The 22,357-nt window shown below is 40.6% G+C and overlaps 1 protein-coding gene across 2 annotated transcripts; it reads right to left on the bottom strand.

Annotated features, from left to right (window-relative positions):
• Positions 1-1,511: 1,511 nt before the first annotated feature.
• On the bottom strand, positions 1,512-18,482 carry foxk2b (forkhead box K2b). Of its 2 annotated transcripts, none has more exons than XM_051941112.1 (9): positions 18,463-18,482; positions 11,248-11,442; positions 9,367-9,520; positions 8,198-8,344; positions 7,840-8,033; positions 6,513-6,715; positions 5,738-5,986; positions 4,103-4,297; positions 1,512-3,111 (listed from the first exon to the last, which is right to left on the bottom strand). In XM_051941112.1, the coding sequence occupies exons 1-9, from the start codon at positions 18,465-18,467 to the stop codon at positions 2,915-2,917; spliced, it is 1,539 nt and encodes a 512-aa protein (XP_051797072.1). In that variant the 5' UTR covers positions 18,468-18,482; the 3' UTR covers positions 1,512-2,914. The 2 variants fall into 2 exon arrangements, with proteins under 2 accessions (XP_051797072.1, XP_022045722.1); XM_022190030.2 differs by lacking the exon at positions 18,463-18,482 and adding an exon at positions 17,384-17,877.
• Positions 18,483-22,357: the final 3,875 nt, after the last annotated feature.

The raw sequence follows: 22,357 nt of genomic DNA, 5'->3' as shown, positions 1-22,357 counted from the left end.
ATGTAACATTCTTTTCTCCTATTAAGTCTCAGGACACGTACATTTACACAGCAACTGCATGTTTTAGTAGATTATTTGAAATTTGGTGGATGAGATGTAAAATGTCCTCCAATTCTGGAATGACCCATGTATGTGCGGCTTTTAGGCACATACAGAAAATAAAAGATGCTTTCAAAAATAATGCCATAGTTTTATTCATTAATAACCTGCAGCTTTTTTTAAGTGCAAAATGTCACCAGTATTTAATGTGATCACTAATAAGTGTCCAAAACTCATGGATGGGACTTCATGACTCTGGATGCAGAGAATTTGGCACCAATCGGACGTCTTCCTGATGGCAGTCAGTGTTTGGGCATCACGCTGACAGATATCAAACCCTTACAGTACTGTGTGTGCACACTTTGACACCAAGATTCTGTGCGTCGGCTGAACTGAGGAAACACCTTCGACAGGGCAGCTTTATTTAGCTCCTCCAACACAAAGGAGGAATGTAGGAGCTCTGCAGGGTGCAGACTGGATAATTGTTTCACTGTTGCCTGGGCGTCTGTTTATACAAAAACACATCAGTGCAACATCAGAGTCGAGAAATGCTCCGACCTTAAGTGAACAGACTAAGAATGATGTCTGTTGATGAAATATCAGAAGGGTGAGTCTGAGAATGTGCTCTGGATCATCTGCTGCATTTCAGGTGTCTTTCAGGAGCAATAAAGGTTCTCTTATTGTGCAGAAGTTATATTTTGACATTTTTGAAAGGTGAAAGTTAATTCCAGACATTGGAAACTTGACCGTAGACAAAATAACAGCGAACTGACTGAATCTGACTTCATTTTCTTCATTTTTTTTACCCCATCACTTCTCCATGTCTCTGTAACAGCCTGCTGAAAAATCTTCAAACATCTCAAAACACAGTTGTTTTCATTGGCGGCTGTCTGCTGCTTTTTGCTTAATTTCCCCCTTTTCTTCCTCTTATTGTAATTTTCATCAAGAGCTTTAAAGAGCTTGCTTCCTAAAAACTTTCCCATCTGCAACAGAGGAGCACAGTCACATTTAACCACTTTTAACTCCATAATTTACATTTAACTTCATGTTTTTGGCTTTTAAGCTTCAAAATCAGCTTATTTCAGTTTTATGCTACTTTCGGGTGCAGTTTAAAGTTTGACTAGGTTTTGTTGCTCAGGAAATAGTCATCAATAACTGTTAAAAATAAATTTTGCATGCATATATTCTTAATTCCCGCCTCTATTTCCCTTGTTTTTGATTATACCATTAAGAAAAAAAAGACATTCTCTAACTAAACACTAGTGTCGTTAGGATCCAGCCATGTTGTTCAGGGACAAAATTCACTGCCTGTCTAATGTCCAACAGTCTGAAAAAAAATGGTCCTCTGCTGCCCCTCTGTGGGGAGCGGTGGAACTACAACCAGTGTTTGTCTGAATAGGAGTTGTGTTGTTATATTTAGCATAAAAAGTTGATCCAAAGTCTTAATATTGAATCAAAAAGATACAGAAAGAGGACTTTAAATTAATTTATTCTTTAAAAAAAAAGCATTTCTCCACTGAAGCAGAACAAACATCAATTTTTTTTCCTTTTACTATTGTTTGGAACGTGTACAATCAGAAAAACAGACTCGCCGGGTCGCCAGAACAGAGAAAAAATAATCTAGCAAAACAAGGGAAGGTGGCTGGAGGGGTCTGCCAACACCACAACGTCAACACAGCTGGGAGGGACCAGGAGGAAGAGGAGGGTGTGAGGAGAAACACAAAGAAGGAGGAGGAAGGGAAATGAAAAACACAAACATTTAATCAAGTGCAGGCCTGGTTTGGACAAAGCAGGTCTTTTTTCCTCAGTTCAATTTACAGATAACAAATTCTCCGTTGTCGGATACATGCAAAGGTCAACATCTGGAACTACACATGGAGATTTTGTATGCTTATATCGGTTATCTGTGTAAGTATTAAAATATGTAGGTATAACGAAGCAGTTTCATACGGATATGTCAGAACGAGGGGGAAAGGAAACAAAAAGTTTACGGAAAAACTATTACACTGTTTTCACTGAACAGAAAAAAAGTTCACATAAAAAGAGTGAGATTTCTAACTTAGTTACCGAAATGTCACCGACCTCACCGTTTTGTACGCTTCCTGTAATTAAATTATTACTTGTCTAGATAAGTGAAAATACGTTAAAAAAAAATCCTATGCTCCACATTTTTGAACAACAAAATACTGCATATCTACGTACAGCTGCGATTAAGGAAGGTCAGTATTGTGAGAGGCTAGCTGCCAGAGTTTCAGGAATATTGGCTCCGAGTTGATCCCTTTCTGAATGACGGTGTCTTTGTTATTATTAAAAAAAAAATCTAACCATTGAGTGCTCGTCATACTCGTCGCTTGGTTGGTCACGTCGTCCAGAGCCGTCCCGACAGCTGAGGGGAGGATGTCGTCTGTTGGCTGCCGGAGTCTCCAATCTGCTCTGAGGTAGATGCGACAGAAAGGTGGCGTCCAGCCCGAGCTGAGTCTTCAGTCGGATCACGTGAGGTCATAAGTCAGCTCATAAGTGTTAACTGTTGTTAAGGCTTCCTGTGGTCTCTCTTTAGTCCCTCCTGTTTCACTGGCTCACAGGGGACACCTTTGTCTTTTGCTTTATTTTTGTTCTTAACCCACATTCCTGTTTGTTTTTTGTTTGTTTTTTTACTTTTCAAAGGGGTGGACATTTTTTTTCTGGTGATGCTCTAGAACAGATAACCTAAACTGAAAGTGAAAAGAATCTTCTCCGTTTGGCACCTCGGGAGTCAGTGGTAGGAAGAGGAGAAACGAAACGTACGACGGGTGACGAGAAAGAGAAGAGAGAAACCGTGGCGGGGGGAGGAGAAGCTGAAGGTGGTGGTGGTGGTGGGGTTGTGTGGTTCAACAGACTAGTTGTGGCTGCCTTGGTCGTTAGCTGCCGACGAGTCCGAGTCTGCCGCGGCGGCCGTCTCGTCCTCTGATTTGATGCGCTTGGCGTCCGACTGTTCGCTGGTCAGACGGTCCCCGTTCTGCCGCTTGGTGGGGAGGGAGGCTGAGGCCGAGGCGTGGGCCGCCAGCAGGTGGAGGGGGCTCGCCACAGCTGGAGCTGTTGGAAAACAGGAGGGGAGGGATGAGTTAACAGAGGAAACACTTAGCTGCTGGAGCTGCTCAAACTGTGGTTAACTGACATCTATAAGCAGCAGGCCTGTGGCCAGTGTGGTTTGGATCAGAGGCTGCAAGTGTTTCAGAGTTTCTAAGATTCAGCGGAGGCAGAGAAATGGTTTCTTGTTAAACAATATCGTCAGATCTTGTGGTTTACTTGAGTTTGTGTAATTCCTCAGTCGCCATCATGTCAAATTTGGTGAATGCGAGTATGAAATTGGAGCTAAAATGATAAGTGAGTGTTGTGATTACTGATTAACTGTTGGGGCATTTTTAAAGTGAAACAATCCAGTGTTTTCTGCTTCTTAAATAAAGTTCTGTATTTCCCCACCTATAATCTGTTGCTTGTATCTGGAATGAGAAAAAAAATTGAGCATTGCTCTACAAAACAAACTATGTGGAGCTGTGCTGGGACTAAAAGTTATGTCATAATTAAAACATATACAACTCCATAAAATTAGCCAGAACATGAGTAATGGGGTTTTGTGTATTTCTTTTGGTTCATAAATGTGTAATCTAACATAATAGTGGGCTCTGAGCTACAGTGATTAATGGACTCAATGTCAACTGTTAAATTAATCTTTGATTATTTCAATAACTGATCTACTGGTTTTGAATAACTTCAAAAAAACTAAATCTAAATTCTGTGATTCCAGCTTCTTAAATGTGAATACGTCCTGATTTCTCTCTTCTACAACAGAAACTGTGTATGTTTGGATTGTAGGCAAAACCAAACAACTCTGACATTTAGAAACCTTTTTAGACATTTCACAGACCAAACAACTGATAGAGATAACAATCAACAATGAAAAGAATAGTTGCAGCCCAGCTGACATCTGTTCAAATGCAATGCAGTAAAACAAACAAAGTCGATGATTCTCTAAGGAAGAACTTGCATGAACCTCCCCACACCTGCTCTTCACTGGGTGACTCACCTGAGCTGGCAGGTCCCTGGATGGCAGTGGTTATGCTGTGGGTGCCATTCTGTGTGATGGCCTTAATGGGCAGCTGGTGTTGACCCACGGGGGCCTGCTGCACTATGGTAACAGTCTGCAGGGCTGACTGGGAGCTCTGGATGATGCGGCTGGAGGCACCTATAGAGGTGATGGTGGGAACCGTCTCTACTTTGACTGAGGAGGAGGAACAAAAACAAAGACTTTAGAGGTGGATAAGGTGTCCGTTAGAAACCTTAGAACTGTGCTGTCTTAGTAATACTAAACAAAAACACAGACGACACCTGATCTGATGCTGCTGAGCTGCTCTACGGTTGAAGCACATGAGAGAAAATGTCAATAAATCAAACAACGCGAATGCAATAACGTAGAATAATAGTTAACTGTTTGTGGCGTGATGTTTTTAAATAATCACTTTCATCACAGAGCATGTGAGATTGCATGAAGAGGTATTTTTAAATATGTTTCCATAAGAAAGGAGAGGAAGAGCTGCTTAAAGAGCGGCAACCTCATTCTGGACTTAATTCAGAACTGGCAGGCTTGACTGCAAGAACTGATCTTTATTTCTAAGATGAAAATATTTTTAAAAAACGTCTGGAACTAACACAAAGATCAAAGAGCAGCTCTACAATTGCAGGAGAAGATGAGAAATTCCAGCAGCTCATAGGAAGCATCTTTTATATTTAAATGCAACTTTCTGACCATCTAGTCTCTGCTGTCAAATACCAAACGTTGCTCGTGTTCTGTGGCACTCCTGCCTTAGTTTCATTATAACTCTTTTTTTTTCAGAAATAGAAACCACATAAGATGCAATACATGGAAACCACCAACAATGTAAGCAGTTTAATAAACGATAGACACATAAATTATTCCAGAACTATAAAACAATAAACTAGAGGCTTTTTAAATATGCATGGAAGCCTTTTTTGTGGACAAATAAATACTTTTATTTATAACAAATGCTAACTGAATTTGAACAGAACAGCAGTTACCTGAGGCTGGCTGTCTTTGATAAAGATGTCATTGCAGAATCACTGACTTTAATACCAATGATTTTCCTTTTTTAGGAATAATTTCTCAGATTTTATTTCCATACTTTACTGAAAGGCTTTATTTTTGTAATACAGAAAAATAATTAAAGTTGGAAAGCATTAAGACCTTTTTGTTAGTAAAGAAACTGCCAAGAAACACTTTCATAGGTTTTAATATGATTTATATCAGCGGTTTCAAATGCAGAATTTGAAAAACCTTTCAAGGGAAATCATATGTAATTACCTGAAACATGTCGTCTGTGTTGTGGAGGCATAAAGTAAGTCTGAGTCTACACATAAAACACTTGTAATACATTCAATGAACTATTGCTTTTGGGGTTTTTTTTCAGGTATTTTTTTGAAATTATAAAGCAAATTTTAGACAGGGGGAAACTTTTCATGGGAAATCATTCATCGTTATTTAGAAAATAACATGCCAGTGGCTCCAGCAGCTTCAGTTCTTTTCCCTCAATACCTGGATTCAATTCATGCACTCAAAGCCAATTTACAATAATCAATATTGGGGTCTTTCACTCAGCGCTTCAAAGCTTTGACTTAAAAGATTTCTCATCGTCTCGCATCTCACCTTTGACTTCTGTGTGCTCTCCGTTCTCCTGCGGCTCGCTCTTGATGATGGTGGCTGGCTGGGCGATGACGGCGGTGGCGGGGTTGAGGGAGCCCGCTGGAATCTGCTGCAGGACGTGGACAGTCTGGACAGCAGGCTGGGAGGTGCTGGTGCTCACTGGGGAGGCCATGGTGTAAGTCACTGGCTTAATGGTTTGAGGTAACTGACGCTGGACTGCTATGAGTACCGGCTGGTTGCTAACAGGCGAGCCTGGAGCAGGAAATGCAGAGCACAAGGCAATATTTATTCATGAGAACAGATTATATTTATACAGAGGAACTGTGAGGGTCATAAACACGAGGCTGTAGACGGTATCTCAGTGACACAGTGAGGAAAAGGTAAAAAGGGGAAAACATAAAGTACAGGGGCAGAATAAACACACCAGAGAGGTATCTATACAGACTGATATCAGGTTTAATATTCAAGGAAAGTTAAAAAAAATAAATCCTTTGTCAAGGGCAGCAAATGAAACTTTTTGGTACAAATCTGTTAAGAACCAGACAAATTTTATATGACTTGTAACTGTTTTAACTGGGAACAATAAAATGTTCCAACAAACAATGCGAGTGGCAATAAAAGCGTACAACCAGCGTCCGAAAGAAGCTCCGACAGCCACAATTAAACGTTTGACCTCTGTGTATGCAAGCAAAGACTGTGTGCAGTGATAGTGCATCTGTACTGGATGTTACGAGGCGTTAAGCTGTCGCACAAAAAGACGGAAGCGACAGTCTGGTACCTGGTGTGTTCTGTGCAAAGCGTGCTTCCTGGATCACTGCCAGTTTTGGCTGGACCGCTGTGGTGGACACCGGGGCGGGAGCAGAGGAGGTCTCCAGCTCCAGGGGGACCGGGGAGCCCTCTCGTGATAGGCTGTCAGGGGTCTGCACGCCGCTTGAGTGAGCGGAGAGAACCCCCGAATGATTGGGAGACGCTGGGGCACTCCTGAGGGGCACGGAGAGAGCAGTTGGAGTGGTATTAACAACTGAAAAGGTGATTTGTCTCTATATTCTGATGTTCTCAGACAACAGGATTGTGTTAAAAGAGCATGTCATTAGCTTAACAGTATTACTCCTACATTAGTTTTTAAAAAGTTTATGTACAAAGACATGGTCTGTGGCGTGGAGGCAAAATATAAGTCTGTAGCTGTACAGAAAACACCTACAATAGGGTAAATTAACAGTTACATTTGGTCTTTCAGGGGATTGTTTTAATCATGAAAAAATAAAGCAAACTTCATGAGGGAAAAACGGAAATGTACAATTCCATCCATTTTGTTTTTAAACATTTTCTCTGTAACAACTTGTTTTCATCTGAATTTTTACTTTCTATCCACACATCTCATCTAAAGTGTTTAAAAGAATATCTTTGTTTGACTGGTAGAGGACAAAGACGGCATCTTATCACTATTTTAATGTTCTCAAACAGGCTTATCAGGAACCAAAAGACACATGGAACATTTCAAGCAGAGTCTCTGTATAACCTCATTGTTATTTTTATCTCTGACTGGAAAGTAAGACATAAATATGCATTGTTTTTTTTTTATTTTTTTTTTTACAGTTTCCTCATACAAAATAGCTGCACAAGGACATGTAACTATGTATATCAAAGTTAAAACCTGGAAGCTTTATGATACAAACATTTTAGAGCTCTTAAATTGTTTGTTTAGTCTAATATGTAGGACAATTTCCTCAAGAAAATCTGTATTATCATCATTATCATGCTGCAGAGACATATGAACACTTAGTTTTGCAGCTGTGTGTTTGAACACTGAAATGTAAACAGATGACAGCGATAATGACTGATATGGTACTCCAGTTAGTGGCAGGAGAATGTGTGAGTGTATTTTTGGTTTCCTGGGTATAATGAATGTAAACTGTAAAACTGCACACTGTGAGATTAGTAGCCTTGCACTGAAAATATCTGAGGCAAAACTCCAAAAGCAGAACAGTTTACGAGCACCAAGTGTTTGATATCACGCTTTTACGCCGGGATTAACTGCAGTAAACTGTGATCCTTGAGCTTCTTTGGACTTTAAGCTGCAGTCTAACACTGACACAAAGACAGACCTGGAGGAGAGGGGTCCATGTGGGGTCCTGAAGCAGGGGACGCCCCGGGGCCTTCGTTTCCTGAAGGCCTGATCGATGAGTTTGCCCTCTGATGACGGGTCTATCCTCCAGAATGACCCTTTACCCGGTTCTTCCTGCGACCGCGCCACTTTGATGAAATAACGGTTCAACGACAAGTTGTGACGGATCGAGTTCTGCAGCAGGGGAAGGAAAAATTTGAAATTACAGCAAGAAATAGCAGATTTCTTCTTTTATTGTTTGGAACTGGGAAACTAGTGTGGAGTTGTCGCAGATTGATGTTTTACAGCCGTAACAGTCAAAGTCTTACTCTAACCAACGAACATGGGGCAAAACAAACCTGCCAGCCCTTGTCTGCTGTCCTGTAGTAAGGGTAGTTCTTTGTGATGTGATTGTAGATTCCATTTAGTGTGAGCTGCTTGTCCGGGGCCAGCGTTATGGCCTGGACTATCAGCTGTGCATAGGAGTACGGAGGTTTGGAGTCATCCTGTGGAGCAGAGACCAACAGTACAGATTAATGAATCACAGCAAAAAAAATAAAAATAAAATAAAAAATCTGTAAACAAACTTCTTCACACGTATTTCAACTAAAGAAATGACACTGAGTGTAATGCAACCCTGACTGACCCAACTGATGAACACAAGCATGCCCACAGCTGTTTCCTTGTTTGTGTATTCAAAGGCTGAGCAATTTGAGAAACGATCTAATTGTGGTTTTTCCTGATTTAATTTTCGATAAAACAAAACCAAGCTTCAGCTCATTATTCACGATGTAACAGATTGTAAACACGAGGGAGTGTCAACACATGAAACACCATCAAAAGTACAACTGCTATACATAGAAAGACAGCATGAATGTGTGAAATCACTGACTGGTGTTTGTGATTTGCGTTGTTTGAAATTCCAGTTTTGATTTCATATTGATTGCTGTATTCTTAAGAGGAACATGCTACATCATTTACCCACTCATACTGTTCAGAAATAATCTGAATATGAGACAAAATTACACATCATAAAAATACCAACTGTATTATTAGTGCCTATATGTGCAGGTTGAACTCAACATGCTAAATGCTTTGAACTAAATGGTCAGATGGCGATATTATACACTGAGAAAAAGCGACTGGCTTATGAATTGATCAAAACTGAATCAACTGGACAATATTTTGATGGTTTCATTGCTGGTTTCTGCTTTTTACATGTGATCCTGACATATTTGTCGCATTTTTAATTGTAGAAGGGCTGAACTGTTTCAAGAGAACCTTGGGCTCTGGGAAATTTTTATTTCGTCCTCTTACATTTTACAAACAAAACCGTTAATTGTGACGTCATGAAGACGCTTCTTATTACACTCTTTGCATGAACGAGGAGCCAGAAACTCAAAGGTGTGAGAAAAACTAAAAGAATGTCTGAAATGCTGTGATAACTGGTCAGCAGCAACATTCTCCACACTTTCATACAACCTGTAACGTTGACGTGTGCACAGAGCGACCAGGCCTGAGCTCTCACCTTGGGACTGTCCCCTCCAGAGGCCTCTTTGTCGTTCTCAGGCTGGGAGTTGTCATTTATAAGCTGCAGCTCGGCAGAGCTGACCATGCGACCACCCATCCTGTAGCCTGAAGAGCCTGCACCCCGAGGACTGGAGGGGCAGGAGTTAGCAGCACTGCAGGGGGAGGAAGAAAAAAAACAAAAGAAGACAGTCAGCTACCAAGAAACTTATTTTAAAGATAATTTACACTTACAGTAGCAAAGAAGAAGTAAACAGCCAACTATAGGTTTGGATTAAGTGCTATAACAGGCTTGGCATTTCCCAGAAGGAGCATAACAATGTTCTGCGACTCGGGTCATCTGCGGTCTGTGCTGCAGTGGCACGCTTTTGGCCGACATCTATGCAAATCGCTGTACCTCCCAGGTTGTCTGGAAACACTGCAATCACTTCGAGAGCCACAATCAGGCTGAAAGCAGCACCGCTTTAACACCTTAATCAAGTCTAATTATCTAGTAAACATATGAATAGCCCGATAAGACTTAATGTAAAGGGCAATTTACGTATTTGATGTTGGTTTTGGTCCTCAGGGGATCCTGGAGATGTTGGTAGACCAAACAAAGCAGCAGCAGATCAGGACGCCCACATGTGTGCCACCTGCTGCCTCTTTCATTACCTCAAATGTTTATTTGTCAACACACTATCATTTAACCGTCGCTCAACGTGTGAATGACAGGAGAAACTAGTCGGTTGTTTGTAGCCATCTGGTTGAGGTCAGGGTTTGAGAGGATCTAAGGGTCTGACATGGAGCCGCTTCCCTCTCTGAGCCCTGCAGTTGGAGAAATAAGCCTAAGCTGATCACGACATAGGGGCCACGTCAAGGTCAGCTGACACCGTCAAGGTCGCAGAGGAGCTGCGGGGGAGTGAGTTTTCTTTCCACAGAACACTCCCAGGACGAGAAAACTATACGGCACTAGAGAAAAGTGCTGAAAAGCTGAAGAGATTGATGAAGTTTTTGTACTGATTATATAATGAAAACATCCTGCACTTATTTCCATCCTTGCTCTGGGTGTGTTCAGTCCACCAAACTTGCACTTTATCAAGATGGAGTAAAGCGTTCAATGTCTGACAGAACTAAAATGATTCATTCAAATTTTCATTCAAGATTAATTAAAACACACTAAGCTGCTGTGAAGTCACAAAAAACTCCAATGTGGGGAAATTTTGAAGATTAATCTCCAGAAATTGACTTCAGATCTGTACAGTGAATGAAGCAACTTTATGCTATCTAATAATAATTTTCAGTTTTTCAACTTTTCAATTGTCCTTTATTTGCTCCTCTAGGGGATGCCATTAGAACAGGAAACTTCAAAATCCCTTTAATGTAATTCTCATTCAAAAATTCACTGAAAATCAAGCTTTTGTTCTAATCAGATTCTGCAAAAAAAAATAAAAAATAAATAAATTCTGTCCTTGTCAAAACCAGAATGCAATTAGTGAGGCAGTTGCTACCAACAGTCACTTGACAAAAATTGAGCTGAACCGCAGGTTGTCTTTATACAAGCAGATAGGAGACGTGCATTAAAACAAATTAAAAAATATAGTAGTAGTAAAATATACATAGCATGCAGCATCACCATTAGTTTTTCAGTAAGAGTAACACCTGTGAGCATGTACAAAGAAACAAGTTATCAAAATTTAAGTTTTGCTTCTACTTTTTAAATGATTTGTGCCATTATAAGTGTGTCACATCACACAGAATAGATTTCTCAGTTCTCTCTTTACCTTCACTTGGAAGGACAATTTTGATAAGTGAAACCGTAAAAGAAGCAGTTACATATTTCTAACGTAGGAACGACTTTTAAAAAAAACAAAACAAATACAGAATTTCCAACAATGCGTACCTAATGGTGCCAGTAGGCGATGGTAGGGGGCTCATTAGGTGAGCGATGTTGTCTGGAATGTTGATGGTCAGGGGGGAGATCTGGGGCTGGACTGGTTTCACTGGGGACTCGGGCGCTTCACGCTTCACCTTCTTCCCACTGGACAGGGCTGTGAATGTGATCTTAATGTTTGTGCTGGGGAACCTGAAAGTGCACCTGCAAAAGGACAAGCACACAGGAGTTAAAAACATCTTTAATAAAACAAGCTCCAAAGCACCGAAAACAGCATTTCAGTCCTGGACAACAGCACATAAACCCCTGCTTGGGTAGAATCATTTATGGATTTCTGCCTGCCTTCAGTGTGTACACTAATGAAATGTAAATACCTGAGGCACTGGCTTAATGATACGACGATGTGTCCCTGTTATGAGAGGAAGTGGTGGCCGCACTGGAAACAGAGCTAAATTAGGCAGAGTGTTAAATATAAGACATGCCGGTCGTGTAAGAGCCACAGCACCGTGTCAACAAAGCCAACATGCCTCAAATGAAACTTCTACAGCAAGTTGAGTCATTCAATCATGCAAATCTGAAAACAGAAAATGAACTCACAATAACACTGATCAATCACTAATGATCAATCATTAGTGATTTATCAAAAAAATATGTTAAGATTTGTTGTGCAAAATGGAATATTTAGGACTTCGACTGTTGGTTGGACAAATGATGCCTTATGAGGACATGAATGTGAGCTGTACAGTGACATTTTATAAGCTATATTTAGTGTGTAATTGTGAATATGATCAATAACTAAAGCTTAAGCAGGTATTAAAAACTGCTGCACTGACACTGACTGCTCTGTTAAAGCCAACACTGTGTAAGCCTTCCTACATTTTCCACAATGACTTTCAGCACGCGGCAGAAAATAGGGTAAGGACTTGTTCCATTTTCCTTTATATGCAGAATGCCTTGTTGCTGCATTAAATTATGCTCCAAAGAGGCTGTGTGTAAGAGAGGATTTGGTGTCTCTGCTTCTAGGCTGGATCTGCTGCATGTCCTGTTTCCTCTTGGTAAACTAGGCTGCTGCAGTTCTCTTCATTTATGTAAAATTGATTAAAAAAAAACAAACAAACAGCGAGTCGTGTTGCTGATCATCATGACACCAAACCATCGGAGAAGCTGACGCCGTCAGATGGGAAATTTGTGGATAAAGGTGAGGCCATTGGCCGACTTTTTAAAAACGCAGCAGCCTGGAGTCATATCCACCAAATGTGAAGTTACTTAACAGAAAATAAAGGGGCACTCCACCAATTTTACACAGAGGCCAAGACTAACCTTGATTATGTGACTATGTGGATTAGAAGCTCGCGGTCTGAATTTTAAAGCAGTTAGTAGGGAGCTACAACCAAAACACTGCACGGTATTCCGGACATTGAAGGATCCACTGTTTTGGGGGAGCTAAACGTTAGAATTCCTCTCTGTCTATTCTCATTTAGTCTTAAATTTCACTCTTGTGCAGCTTCAAACTTTAAAGAAGTGGCGGGAATAAAGGAACAACTCAATCGACTTTAGTTCAATGTCAGATTCTTTAGGAAAGCGAATGTGGACTGCATTATAACGCACTCTCATTAGTTTAAACTTCTTTTAAACACAACATCCCCTTCTCCTGCATTACAGAGCACTAGCACATCTATATCTTGAGGATGTCATGAACCCCTCCAAAACTATTAGTGCCATTTGCACTAATAGTTAAATTAATCACTGATGTTTCAGATTGTTGAAAAATGCCATAATTTACTTCACAATTTGACATCCAAAGGGCAAAAAAAAGGAAAAATCTATCAGAATGGGCATGCAAGGACATCACCAACAGAACCAGAAGTTGTAAGGTGGATTTTTTTTGGTAATTAAAGTATTCTGGACTTATAGCAATATCCCTAGTGTACAATAGATGTTTATATCCGAGGAATGAAGTTGAACCATGGAGGCAACGCTCACAGATACCCCTGAATAGAAAGGACTCCTCTAAATCGCTGCTCGGATCGGGCTGCCTGACACCCTGGAGACGGCGCAGGCACACATTGGTTTTCACTTAGTAGAAGACTGCCAGGCACAGCAGTTTTTTTGCCAGGCCCTCACAGAGCTGGCATCTGCTGAGAGAACTGTATCCACGACACCTACATCTCGAATTAGCTTAGCAGCTCACAGGAGGAGGCTGAAACACTTCCTGAAGCCAGACTGGTGAGGGGAGACACTTTCATTTATGCATGTACCCTTTCAGGAAGGGTTGCGTTTTCTCTGCAGAGCCGATAAAGTCGTGGAAGATCCTGAAATAACATCAGACAATTTTAATATCGAGCCACTGACAGAGCAGGAACAATGAAATCTAAATATATCAATAACAGATAAAATATCAGACACTGCTCGGTTCCTTTATGTTCTTCGCTGTATGTCATCCTGCTGTCAGTGAACGCAGCTGTATGTGCAAGTATAAATACTGGCTCAAACTCCAACAGCCCTTTGATATACGAATATTATCAAAAATGTGTCACAGTGAGTGTATATTGCACAAGTAGGCCATTTATTGACTGTCTGGTCATACAGACAGTAGCAGTACAGCATTCAACTATTTTGATTAGAAATGAATTTCTAGGCACTTCTCAAGAAATAATACAAAACTTTTGCTTTGAGGTGTTTTCTGACATTGCGGTGAGGAAGTATCTAAGTAAATGTCAGTTTGTGCTATGGGGAAATTGCAATAGGGTGTGTTTTTTTCAATTTCCTGATTACTCAAAAGATTAATCAAGAAACTGATGTGAAGGTTAATTGACAGTGTAAGTAACTGTCAGTTGCAGTTAGAGCTGAAAATATTGATTGTCAGCTATTAGATTAACTTTCAACTTTTTTGATAGTTAAGTCAGTTTTTTTTTTTTTTTGTAAAGAAATAAAGTCTAAATTTTCGGTTTCCAGCTTCAGAAATTTAAACATATAATTATTTTAGCTCATCTGTCACAGTAAAACTTAATATCTTTGATTTGTGGACAAAACAAGATATACAAGGATGTTGTCTTGAGTTTTGGGAAACCTTTTTCACCATTTTCTGACATTTTATTGACCAAACCAGGGGTGACAGATGATGAAAATAATTGTTCATTGGGGCCACTCAGATGTTGAGAAGGAATAAAAGATTAAAGCTAAAAATAAAGATCATCAGTCATTTTCTGTCTGTAAACTATGACTGACAAACATTTGATTGTGTTAGATATGAGTGCTGCTATGATTTCAGAGCGTCAGACCTGTGGAATAAAAAAACGTATAAAGTGCTAATCACTTCAGTTATTATTAAGACACCAAAGGGTTTCATGTATTTATTTAGGACAGTAAAATACTGTCAAAAATTTTGGAAGGTTTATGATTTCTATCAGGAAATATTTGAGATAAAATAGGTACTCAGTCCTGATAATCTAACCAACCATTCAAGACCAGTATTCAATGCTTTACCCTCAACACTACGTGCAACACATCAGTTTTAATTCCTATTTTTTTCTTATTGTCCAGATAAGGTTTATAGAAGGAAAAGCTGTGCTTATTATGTTACTGAACAGCCTCCTCCTTCATGCAATCACAGAAGCCTCTTTATAAACCCGATTTTTCTCTTGCATGAACAACGAGGCCTAGACTCCAAAAACGCAAATGCACAGTTGCTACGCTGCTAAGCTGTGAGGACATCAACAAACAAAGCTTGTTCGACTGAAAGCTTTCACTTGATGTTCACCCCCACCCAGGCTGCAAAAAAGAATGTAAACAAAAGAAGACAGGAAGAGCACCAACTTGGAGTGAATTTGTGGGTGTGGGAGAGGACCAGGAGGGGAGGGAGGAAGGGGAAGGGAAGGCTGTGGCTTTCTGCTGGCTCTGTTTACATCACCAAAGAGGAATCCCTGGAATACAACAGACCTGTCCCCTGAGCCACAGCTCTGCGAGTTCTCTCATGCTGTCAATCTGCCTCTTCAGCTGTGCTCATCTTATCATGCACGGTGTTGGTTGTTTAATGGTCGTCTATAGCTTTAGGATTACAGTAAAGCAAGTGAGGCCGTGCTAGTTGGTGTCTTACTCGTAGAAGTCCGTGTAGTAAAGACTAATTAAAAGCTCCTTATTGACAGTCTGTTCAATCAATACAAGAATCTGAAACCACTGCTAGTTCTGCCCTGTTCCTTATGGTGCCTACTTAAAAGTGTATTGAAATACTGGATGTATGATGAGGCTGAAGAGCAGTGCAGTAGCTCTCAAACTCTGTGCAGCTGAAGAAAATAGTCCTGTGCAACAGGCCAATTTGGAAATTGCATCAAGTCAAAACAAGTCGACTTTGTGCAGAGCAAAGAAAAAAAGTGGTTTCATATTGAGGGATTGCACAATAGCTGAGAGCAGTGTGCAAAGTCTGACCAGCGTTGGCAGAAGCTGGCAGGTTTGTCTACATTACAGGATAGTGAAGTGAATGAACTGCAGTCATTTTTTTGGCATGCTAAAACCCCAAACAAATCTAAACGGCCAACATGTAAACACCCTGGTTTGGTTTATTTTTTGTGATGCAGAAATGGTTTGTTGTTCTAATTCTGTGTGTGGACACATTTTTCCACCCATTTTTCTTAGAAAGAAATTACATAATTTCACTTACAAGAATTTGGTTGTCTTTTGTTCATTCTTTCAATTTTTCCTTACAAAACTAAAGTTGACTGTAGACGGAAAAAAGCCAAGACTTCCATTCTGGTCCTAGATGTATAAAAAAAACTTCTATTGTTATTGTGGTTTAATCATCCTTTTTGATGTATCAATAACTCATATAGCTTATCAAACCTTCAGTCAGAAATTCTCAGAAAACTGCACAGTGACTCATTGTGTTTGCAGATAAAAAAAGAATTAAAACTTTTTGATTTGAAAACAGGACATTGGCAAATCTTTAGAAGCTGAAAAATGAGATCTGTTGGCAAATTCAGGCCTGCAGCAAATTAACGGTGTCCATAAGAGATTGCTAAGTATTTTAATAGTTTTTGCCATAAAATGCCAGAAAAAAACATGAAACTGTCAACCAGTCTCAAACACTTCATGGGAACGTCTTTAAATTGTTGTTTTGTTTTTTATATAAAAAAAATTCTGAAATTTAAAATTTGCAAAGATCACTAATCATCACAGAGAACAAATGGGTTAACTAGATTACCAAATTTGTCTGTGCATGGTCTCTGTTCAGGAAAGACATTAGACTGCCTTTACTGTTTATTTTTACCAGGAACTTTAGCTGTATGAGCAACATGGCTTGCATCCAAACCCTGCAGGAAATATTTACTGGAATACAAATGCTAAGTTTTGGAAAAGTGAAGGACTGCCTAATATACGTTTGTGTATAAAGCAGAATATTTCACAACAGCACTTTATCAGCAAGTCAAACAATGAAACTGTGCAGGCTGCAACCTGCAAGACAGAACTCCAAAACTTCACCAGCCTCTCTTCCAAAAAGTTCTCATTTAATTTTAGAAGCAAAACGTCACTTTGACTCTTTGTTTAACAGTTAACGTGAGCAAGTTATTGAGGAAAGGCGTTGGTTAGTGTGAATTCGGGTTATCCGAATTGAGGTTAAAGGTCCCACAGGTTGTGCAGTTGGTAGCCGGCAGGGCGGGGACGGGCTGGTTTGTTTACGTTTAGGGGTCGAGAAGAGATCCATTCACAACTATAGAGAAGCTAACTGCTAGCTAACATGTTGGCATGAGCACAATGACGAATGTTTACAGTATCACGAGAACACATTTGTGACATTAGGGTGTCCATGTTATAGAAAAACCCACCACTAGTCAATATCAACAATAGTATGAGTCTATATTTGTTATTTTGGCTAACTAGCTGCATTAAAGACTCAGAGAAATGCGGCTGAAGCTAAGTTAACCACTGGATGGAATGTGGGGTGAAGCCAGGCGGCTAATTAACACTGTTGCTAACAAGAATGTCAACAAAGAAAATGGCATTGGGAACAGGATGCAGAGTTCTTGCTAACATGCTAAAACACGTGGTGCTCTAGACCCTGCTGGCTGATGTAAATCCAAAGTTTTAAGTTTAGCAGGCTGGCTACCAGGCGCTAGCGTCCACATGTTCTCCGGGAAGGGGGGAAACTTACATTCGTGGAAGCTGCAGAGGAGGGGCGCCCCGTCTCAGGAACACTCCGTCTACAAACACCCCGTTTTTACCGAGACACCTCAGGTAGAAATCTCCGCTGCCAGTGCCGTCGTCGCTGGCGGTGAATATCTCCAGATGTCTCCGGGAGATGAAGCTCGAGTGACCCATGCTCACGTCCACGGAGCCCTGAGACGAGTTCCGGCCGATGGTTACCGAGCGCTTTTTCATCATGTATTCGAATTCACGGCCCTCGAGCCGGGCAACCGGCCCAGACGATCCGCTCACCACAGCCATGCTCGGGGTGAAGTCTCTCAACGCTGAATACTGGAGCACTAAAACACCGGTGTACGGACGCCCGACTGCGGCCCTTTCGGAGGAAATGGAGCAAATCTACAAGAGGGGCATCAAATTCAAAACAGGAATCCTGAGGGGAACATGCGAGGCCAGGGACAGCGGCTCCGACCCACCGCCGAGAGAAAGGGGAGCAGAGAGATCCAACCAAACAGAGCAGGAGGCGGGTACGGCGGCACTGACAACGCTCTCAGCCAATCACAGTCCGGGACGCTGATGCGGCTCCGCTGCTGCGACCAATTACAGATGCGAATTAATCCGAGGACAGATTCAAGGTCGGTTGGTGGGTAGCTATACGCGCATATGCTGCCCGGGGTGCAGTAAGAGACGGATGAAGTGTTTTAACCCAACAAGAAAGGAGCGGAGCGACCAGGTTACACGTGCAACCAATCGTAATAATCACTACAGGTAGAGATTGTCGATAATCCACGGTGATGCATCGATATCACCGACTAATCGTATGTCTGAACCCAGAATCGACCACGTGTGTGGAAGGAGGTCGTGTGGTTTAGGTTTGCTCGAAGTCCAAGGCGCAGCAAAGCAAAGCCACGGTGCATGATGGGTCTTCCTCCTCCACTACAGAATCCATGCCCGCTTTTACACCATGCTCTCTTTGCAGCATCTTGTTACTTTGGAAGGATGAGGTTAGCTGACTTATAAATTATTATTGTCACAGTGTGTGGCAGCACATCTAGTTTCCTCGACAGACAGACAGTTAGACAGACGTACCTCATGACGACCAGCTGTGGTTGCAGGTTTATAATCCTGTTCTGTCTGCAGGCCATGTTATCATCAGAATGAGTGACCCTGCCATCTGTAGGCCACTTGTTTGTAAACACTGTATGTTGGGGAAGTGCGTGCGCGTGCCCGTACATGCGCGTGCAACTGGTGAATGCCTCCATCAGAAGATAACACCTCTAAGCAGGTGTGAAGTCATAATCAGGCATTAACTGCATGCTTTCAGGGGTTGCTGCAATGAGGTAACATCAAGGTCAATAATGGTTTTATTGCAGAGAAACTTCCTTTTGTGAGGACAGAAGTTGCACAAAAACTGCTGCAGGAGTTTGGTATGAGTCACCATGAAGACAACTGGTATTCAGATAGAGAAAAAGCTGTTTGTAGTGTGATGTTAAGGTGGCAGAGGTAAGGAAGCTGTCAAAACTGAATTCTGCTATGAGAAATCACTCACACCCATTTCACACACTGGAGGTGATTCAGATCAACACTTCCAGTCACCCAACGCTACAGGATGTTTCATCTACAGGGGTGCTTTAAAGAGTTCTCGGCCTCACCAGAAGACTTCACAGGAGAGGATTGTTCTTGCCTTATTTTCGTCTTTAACTTCAGTGCCCCTGGTCCAACAGTGTTCAAGCTTCACCATCCCTTCACAGAAGAAGGTCACATGTTGAGCCTCCAGTTACTTTTCTATTTTCTACAGCATGCATGACTTCATGGTGCAGTGGGATTTCAGTTGGGTAACAAAAGTCAGGGAGTTAAAGGTCAGGTGAGTAGGGTCAACTGGGTAACAGTTCAAAGCCACATTTGGCTGCTTCTGCCACCTGTGTTGTGTGGATGGGAATGTTGTGCTGGGGCAACAGAACAGCAGCTCCAGTCTTTCCTCTCTTTTCTTCTTTGATTGCTTCAAACATTTGAATTTTTGTGGACAGTGATATAAGGCTTTATAGTAAACAGTTATGCCTCAAAATGGGAGTTATGCCTCTTATTTTAGGGTCAGGCCAAGAACTTTTTGAAGTATTAGCTGCCGTTGAACTGTTTAATGGGCAGGAATAAGAAGTAATCTGTACTCCGTGTACAGGGAACTGTGGTGTAATACACAGGTTCAAATGTTTATTTATGTACATATAATACACAGATTCTGAGTCTGTTCCATACATTTTCTTAGATGTTTTGTGATATATAAAGATTTTAGATATGCTAGTCATTTTGCACAGTGCATATCTTCTATCTTTTGCACACGATATATAAGATATTTTTATTAACTCGCTGCAAGTGTTTTGTACGTTTTAGTACTTGCATGTGCATGGTTGATGTGACAGAAATGTTGTATGCTCAGTGTTAGATGTAAGTTCTTGACTGATTGTAGCTACTATAACTGACAAATATATATATATATATATTTATATATATATATATACACACATACATATTATAAAGCAATTTTCATTATTCATTTGTCAAGCAGAAATGTTAAAAAATGTGAAGATTTTTAACCATTTCCTTTTAACCCTGAGAATAGAAAAGTCCTCACTTTCAGCTAGGCCTGAGACTCACTGATCAGATACCATCAAACATTGATCAACCTCAGACCAGCACTGCTCTCCAACACCTAATCAGATGTAACTAAACTCTTACACTATAACCAAATGTCATTTCTATCTGGTGCTAAAACATGAATAAACAGGCAGAATACTTCTTCACTGTCAGTGATAGAAAGCAAAGGCAGCTCATGTCCACACACTTGGTGACCAGAGTTTAACCGCACAGAAAGGATGACGTAAGTGTCGGCTGCTGAAAGAAGAAAGAGTTGTGGTCACTGCACGACAGGTGATTAAATGCTCTTCTCTTAAAATGTAACAAATATTATAAGAGAGAAATGCTTTTAAAAATTTTGACTCATTATCTCATGCTTCCCAAAACTAAACAATGAAAAGAGAAGTGACATGCAGCCAGTCTATCTGCACAATATATGACTGAATGACTTTTCAATTTTCTTACCTCATTTTTCTTTCTTTATTTAATTACACTCTCGTGAATGCTGTGGCAGCATTGTTAGCCTGGTATTCATGCCAGTAAAGCACACCAAAATGAACTGAATTAAAAATAATAATAAAGTATACCTTTCAGCCCTAGAGCTTGTCTGCAGATGTCCATGAAGATGTCCATCTCTCTGTGTTGAAAAAATGATACAAAACATTTATTACAAACTCTGTAGCTGCAATGACCACCTCCTCCCTCTTACCTCCTCCTTCCTCGCTGATTTCTGGTGCATGTTGTGTAGATGATGGTCCAGACTGAAATATGCGATATTAGGCTACAGTTTTTCACATATTATCAACCTTTGCACTTGGAATAAGTTCATTTAAAAAAAAAAACTGCACATGCAATGGGTATTTGATGAGAATGTGCATTTTACTTTTATTGATTAAAATATGCTATTTTTTAGGTGATTTCTGTTCTAATCTTAAAGCAAACAAAATAAACTCATCAAGACTGATATAGCTATATAATAACTAAAGTGCATGAAATCATTACAATTAATAAAGAATAAAAGGTTAAAATCACCCTTTTTAATAAAATATTGAATGAGCAAAACTGAAATTAGTCTTCAGTATTCCTGCATACTTTTTTGCTCTTGTTTTCACACTAATGTGAGGTGAAGATTTTTCTCAGTTTAATGCTGGACTTACACTACTGTTAAAAAGTTTGGCATCCCCCAGACCATTTCAGCCAGACAACCATCAGAACACAGGAGTGATGGTTCATGGAAATGAGTCTCTGTACATAAGTTTTGTAGTTTGGTTTAGTTTTAAACTCTACAGACTGCAGATTCAAACATTTTCTCAAAAAGATTTGCTAATGTCATGCCTTTAAATACACACATGTAAGGACAATATTTCCCCCTAAACAGACAAGAATAATACTCTTATTACACTTCTTAATAGAGATCTCAAAGAGGCTGGTTTTGGTTGACTCCAACTCACTGCAGTCAGGTTTAAAGAGGAACAAATACAGTTCAAAGTCTGACAAATTGGCTTAAATGGGGTTATTTCTTCTTCTCTTCTCCCTTTAAAAGTTGAAGTTGGGAAGAGTTGACAGGCAATTTAACCTCCAACTACAGCTCCACCAACCACTGGAGGGAGACATCCACCTTTCCCAACGCTCCACAGATGACATCATGAGGCCATCAGCCATTTTAAGCCTTCAGGCCGAGGTAGTAAGAGTGGAATAACAAACACACTATCATCACTTCATCACCCGCTCAATAAGAGATTTATCTGCCTGCAGCCAGACTACACAAGCAGTTATCTGCTTATTAATAACAGCATTGATATAGAGAGCTGATTATCCATACATGAGCTGCATAATAGGCCTGATCTTTATCCAACAACACATTCATTATAGATTCAGTATTAGATTATTTAAATCTGACAGGTACTTTAAAGCAAACATTAAATAACGAATGTCAGGATGATTCACTGGATCTACATAGCAACCCACATTTTAATTATTAAGACATTAGAAATATTTATTATTTATCAGCTTTGTTATAGTTTCTGTATATGTGTGGGAAGAACTTGTCTTTCCACCGGTGACAGTCAGTCCAGGAAGAGCAGCAAACCACTAATGTGTAGTCGAAGCTCTTTCCAGCCACACAATCCCAACCTCACATCTGCTCGTCTTTACCCTGGAAACGGCATCTGCAGCATCATGCCGCGTGGAAATCTGAGACCTCGTGTTCTCGAACGGAAAGCCCCTCGTAATCTGCGTCTCTCACGGGTCACGCTATTATGCGTTGGTGTGTACGGCTGTGATTAAGATTGTAATGACATATAGCATCAAGACAACTTGGGGATTACAGCAGGAGAGAGAGGGCGGCGTCCCC

Source organism: Acanthochromis polyacanthus, chromosome 21, assembly GCF_021347895.1.
Source record: "Acanthochromis polyacanthus isolate Apoly-LR-REF ecotype Palm Island chromosome 21, KAUST_Apoly_ChrSc, whole genome shotgun sequence".
Lineage (NCBI taxonomy): Eukaryota > Metazoa > Chordata > Actinopteri > Pomacentridae > Acanthochromis > Acanthochromis polyacanthus.
The sequence above is the reverse complement of the archived record's forward strand: the minus strand, read 5'-3'. Positions and strand labels throughout refer to the sequence as shown.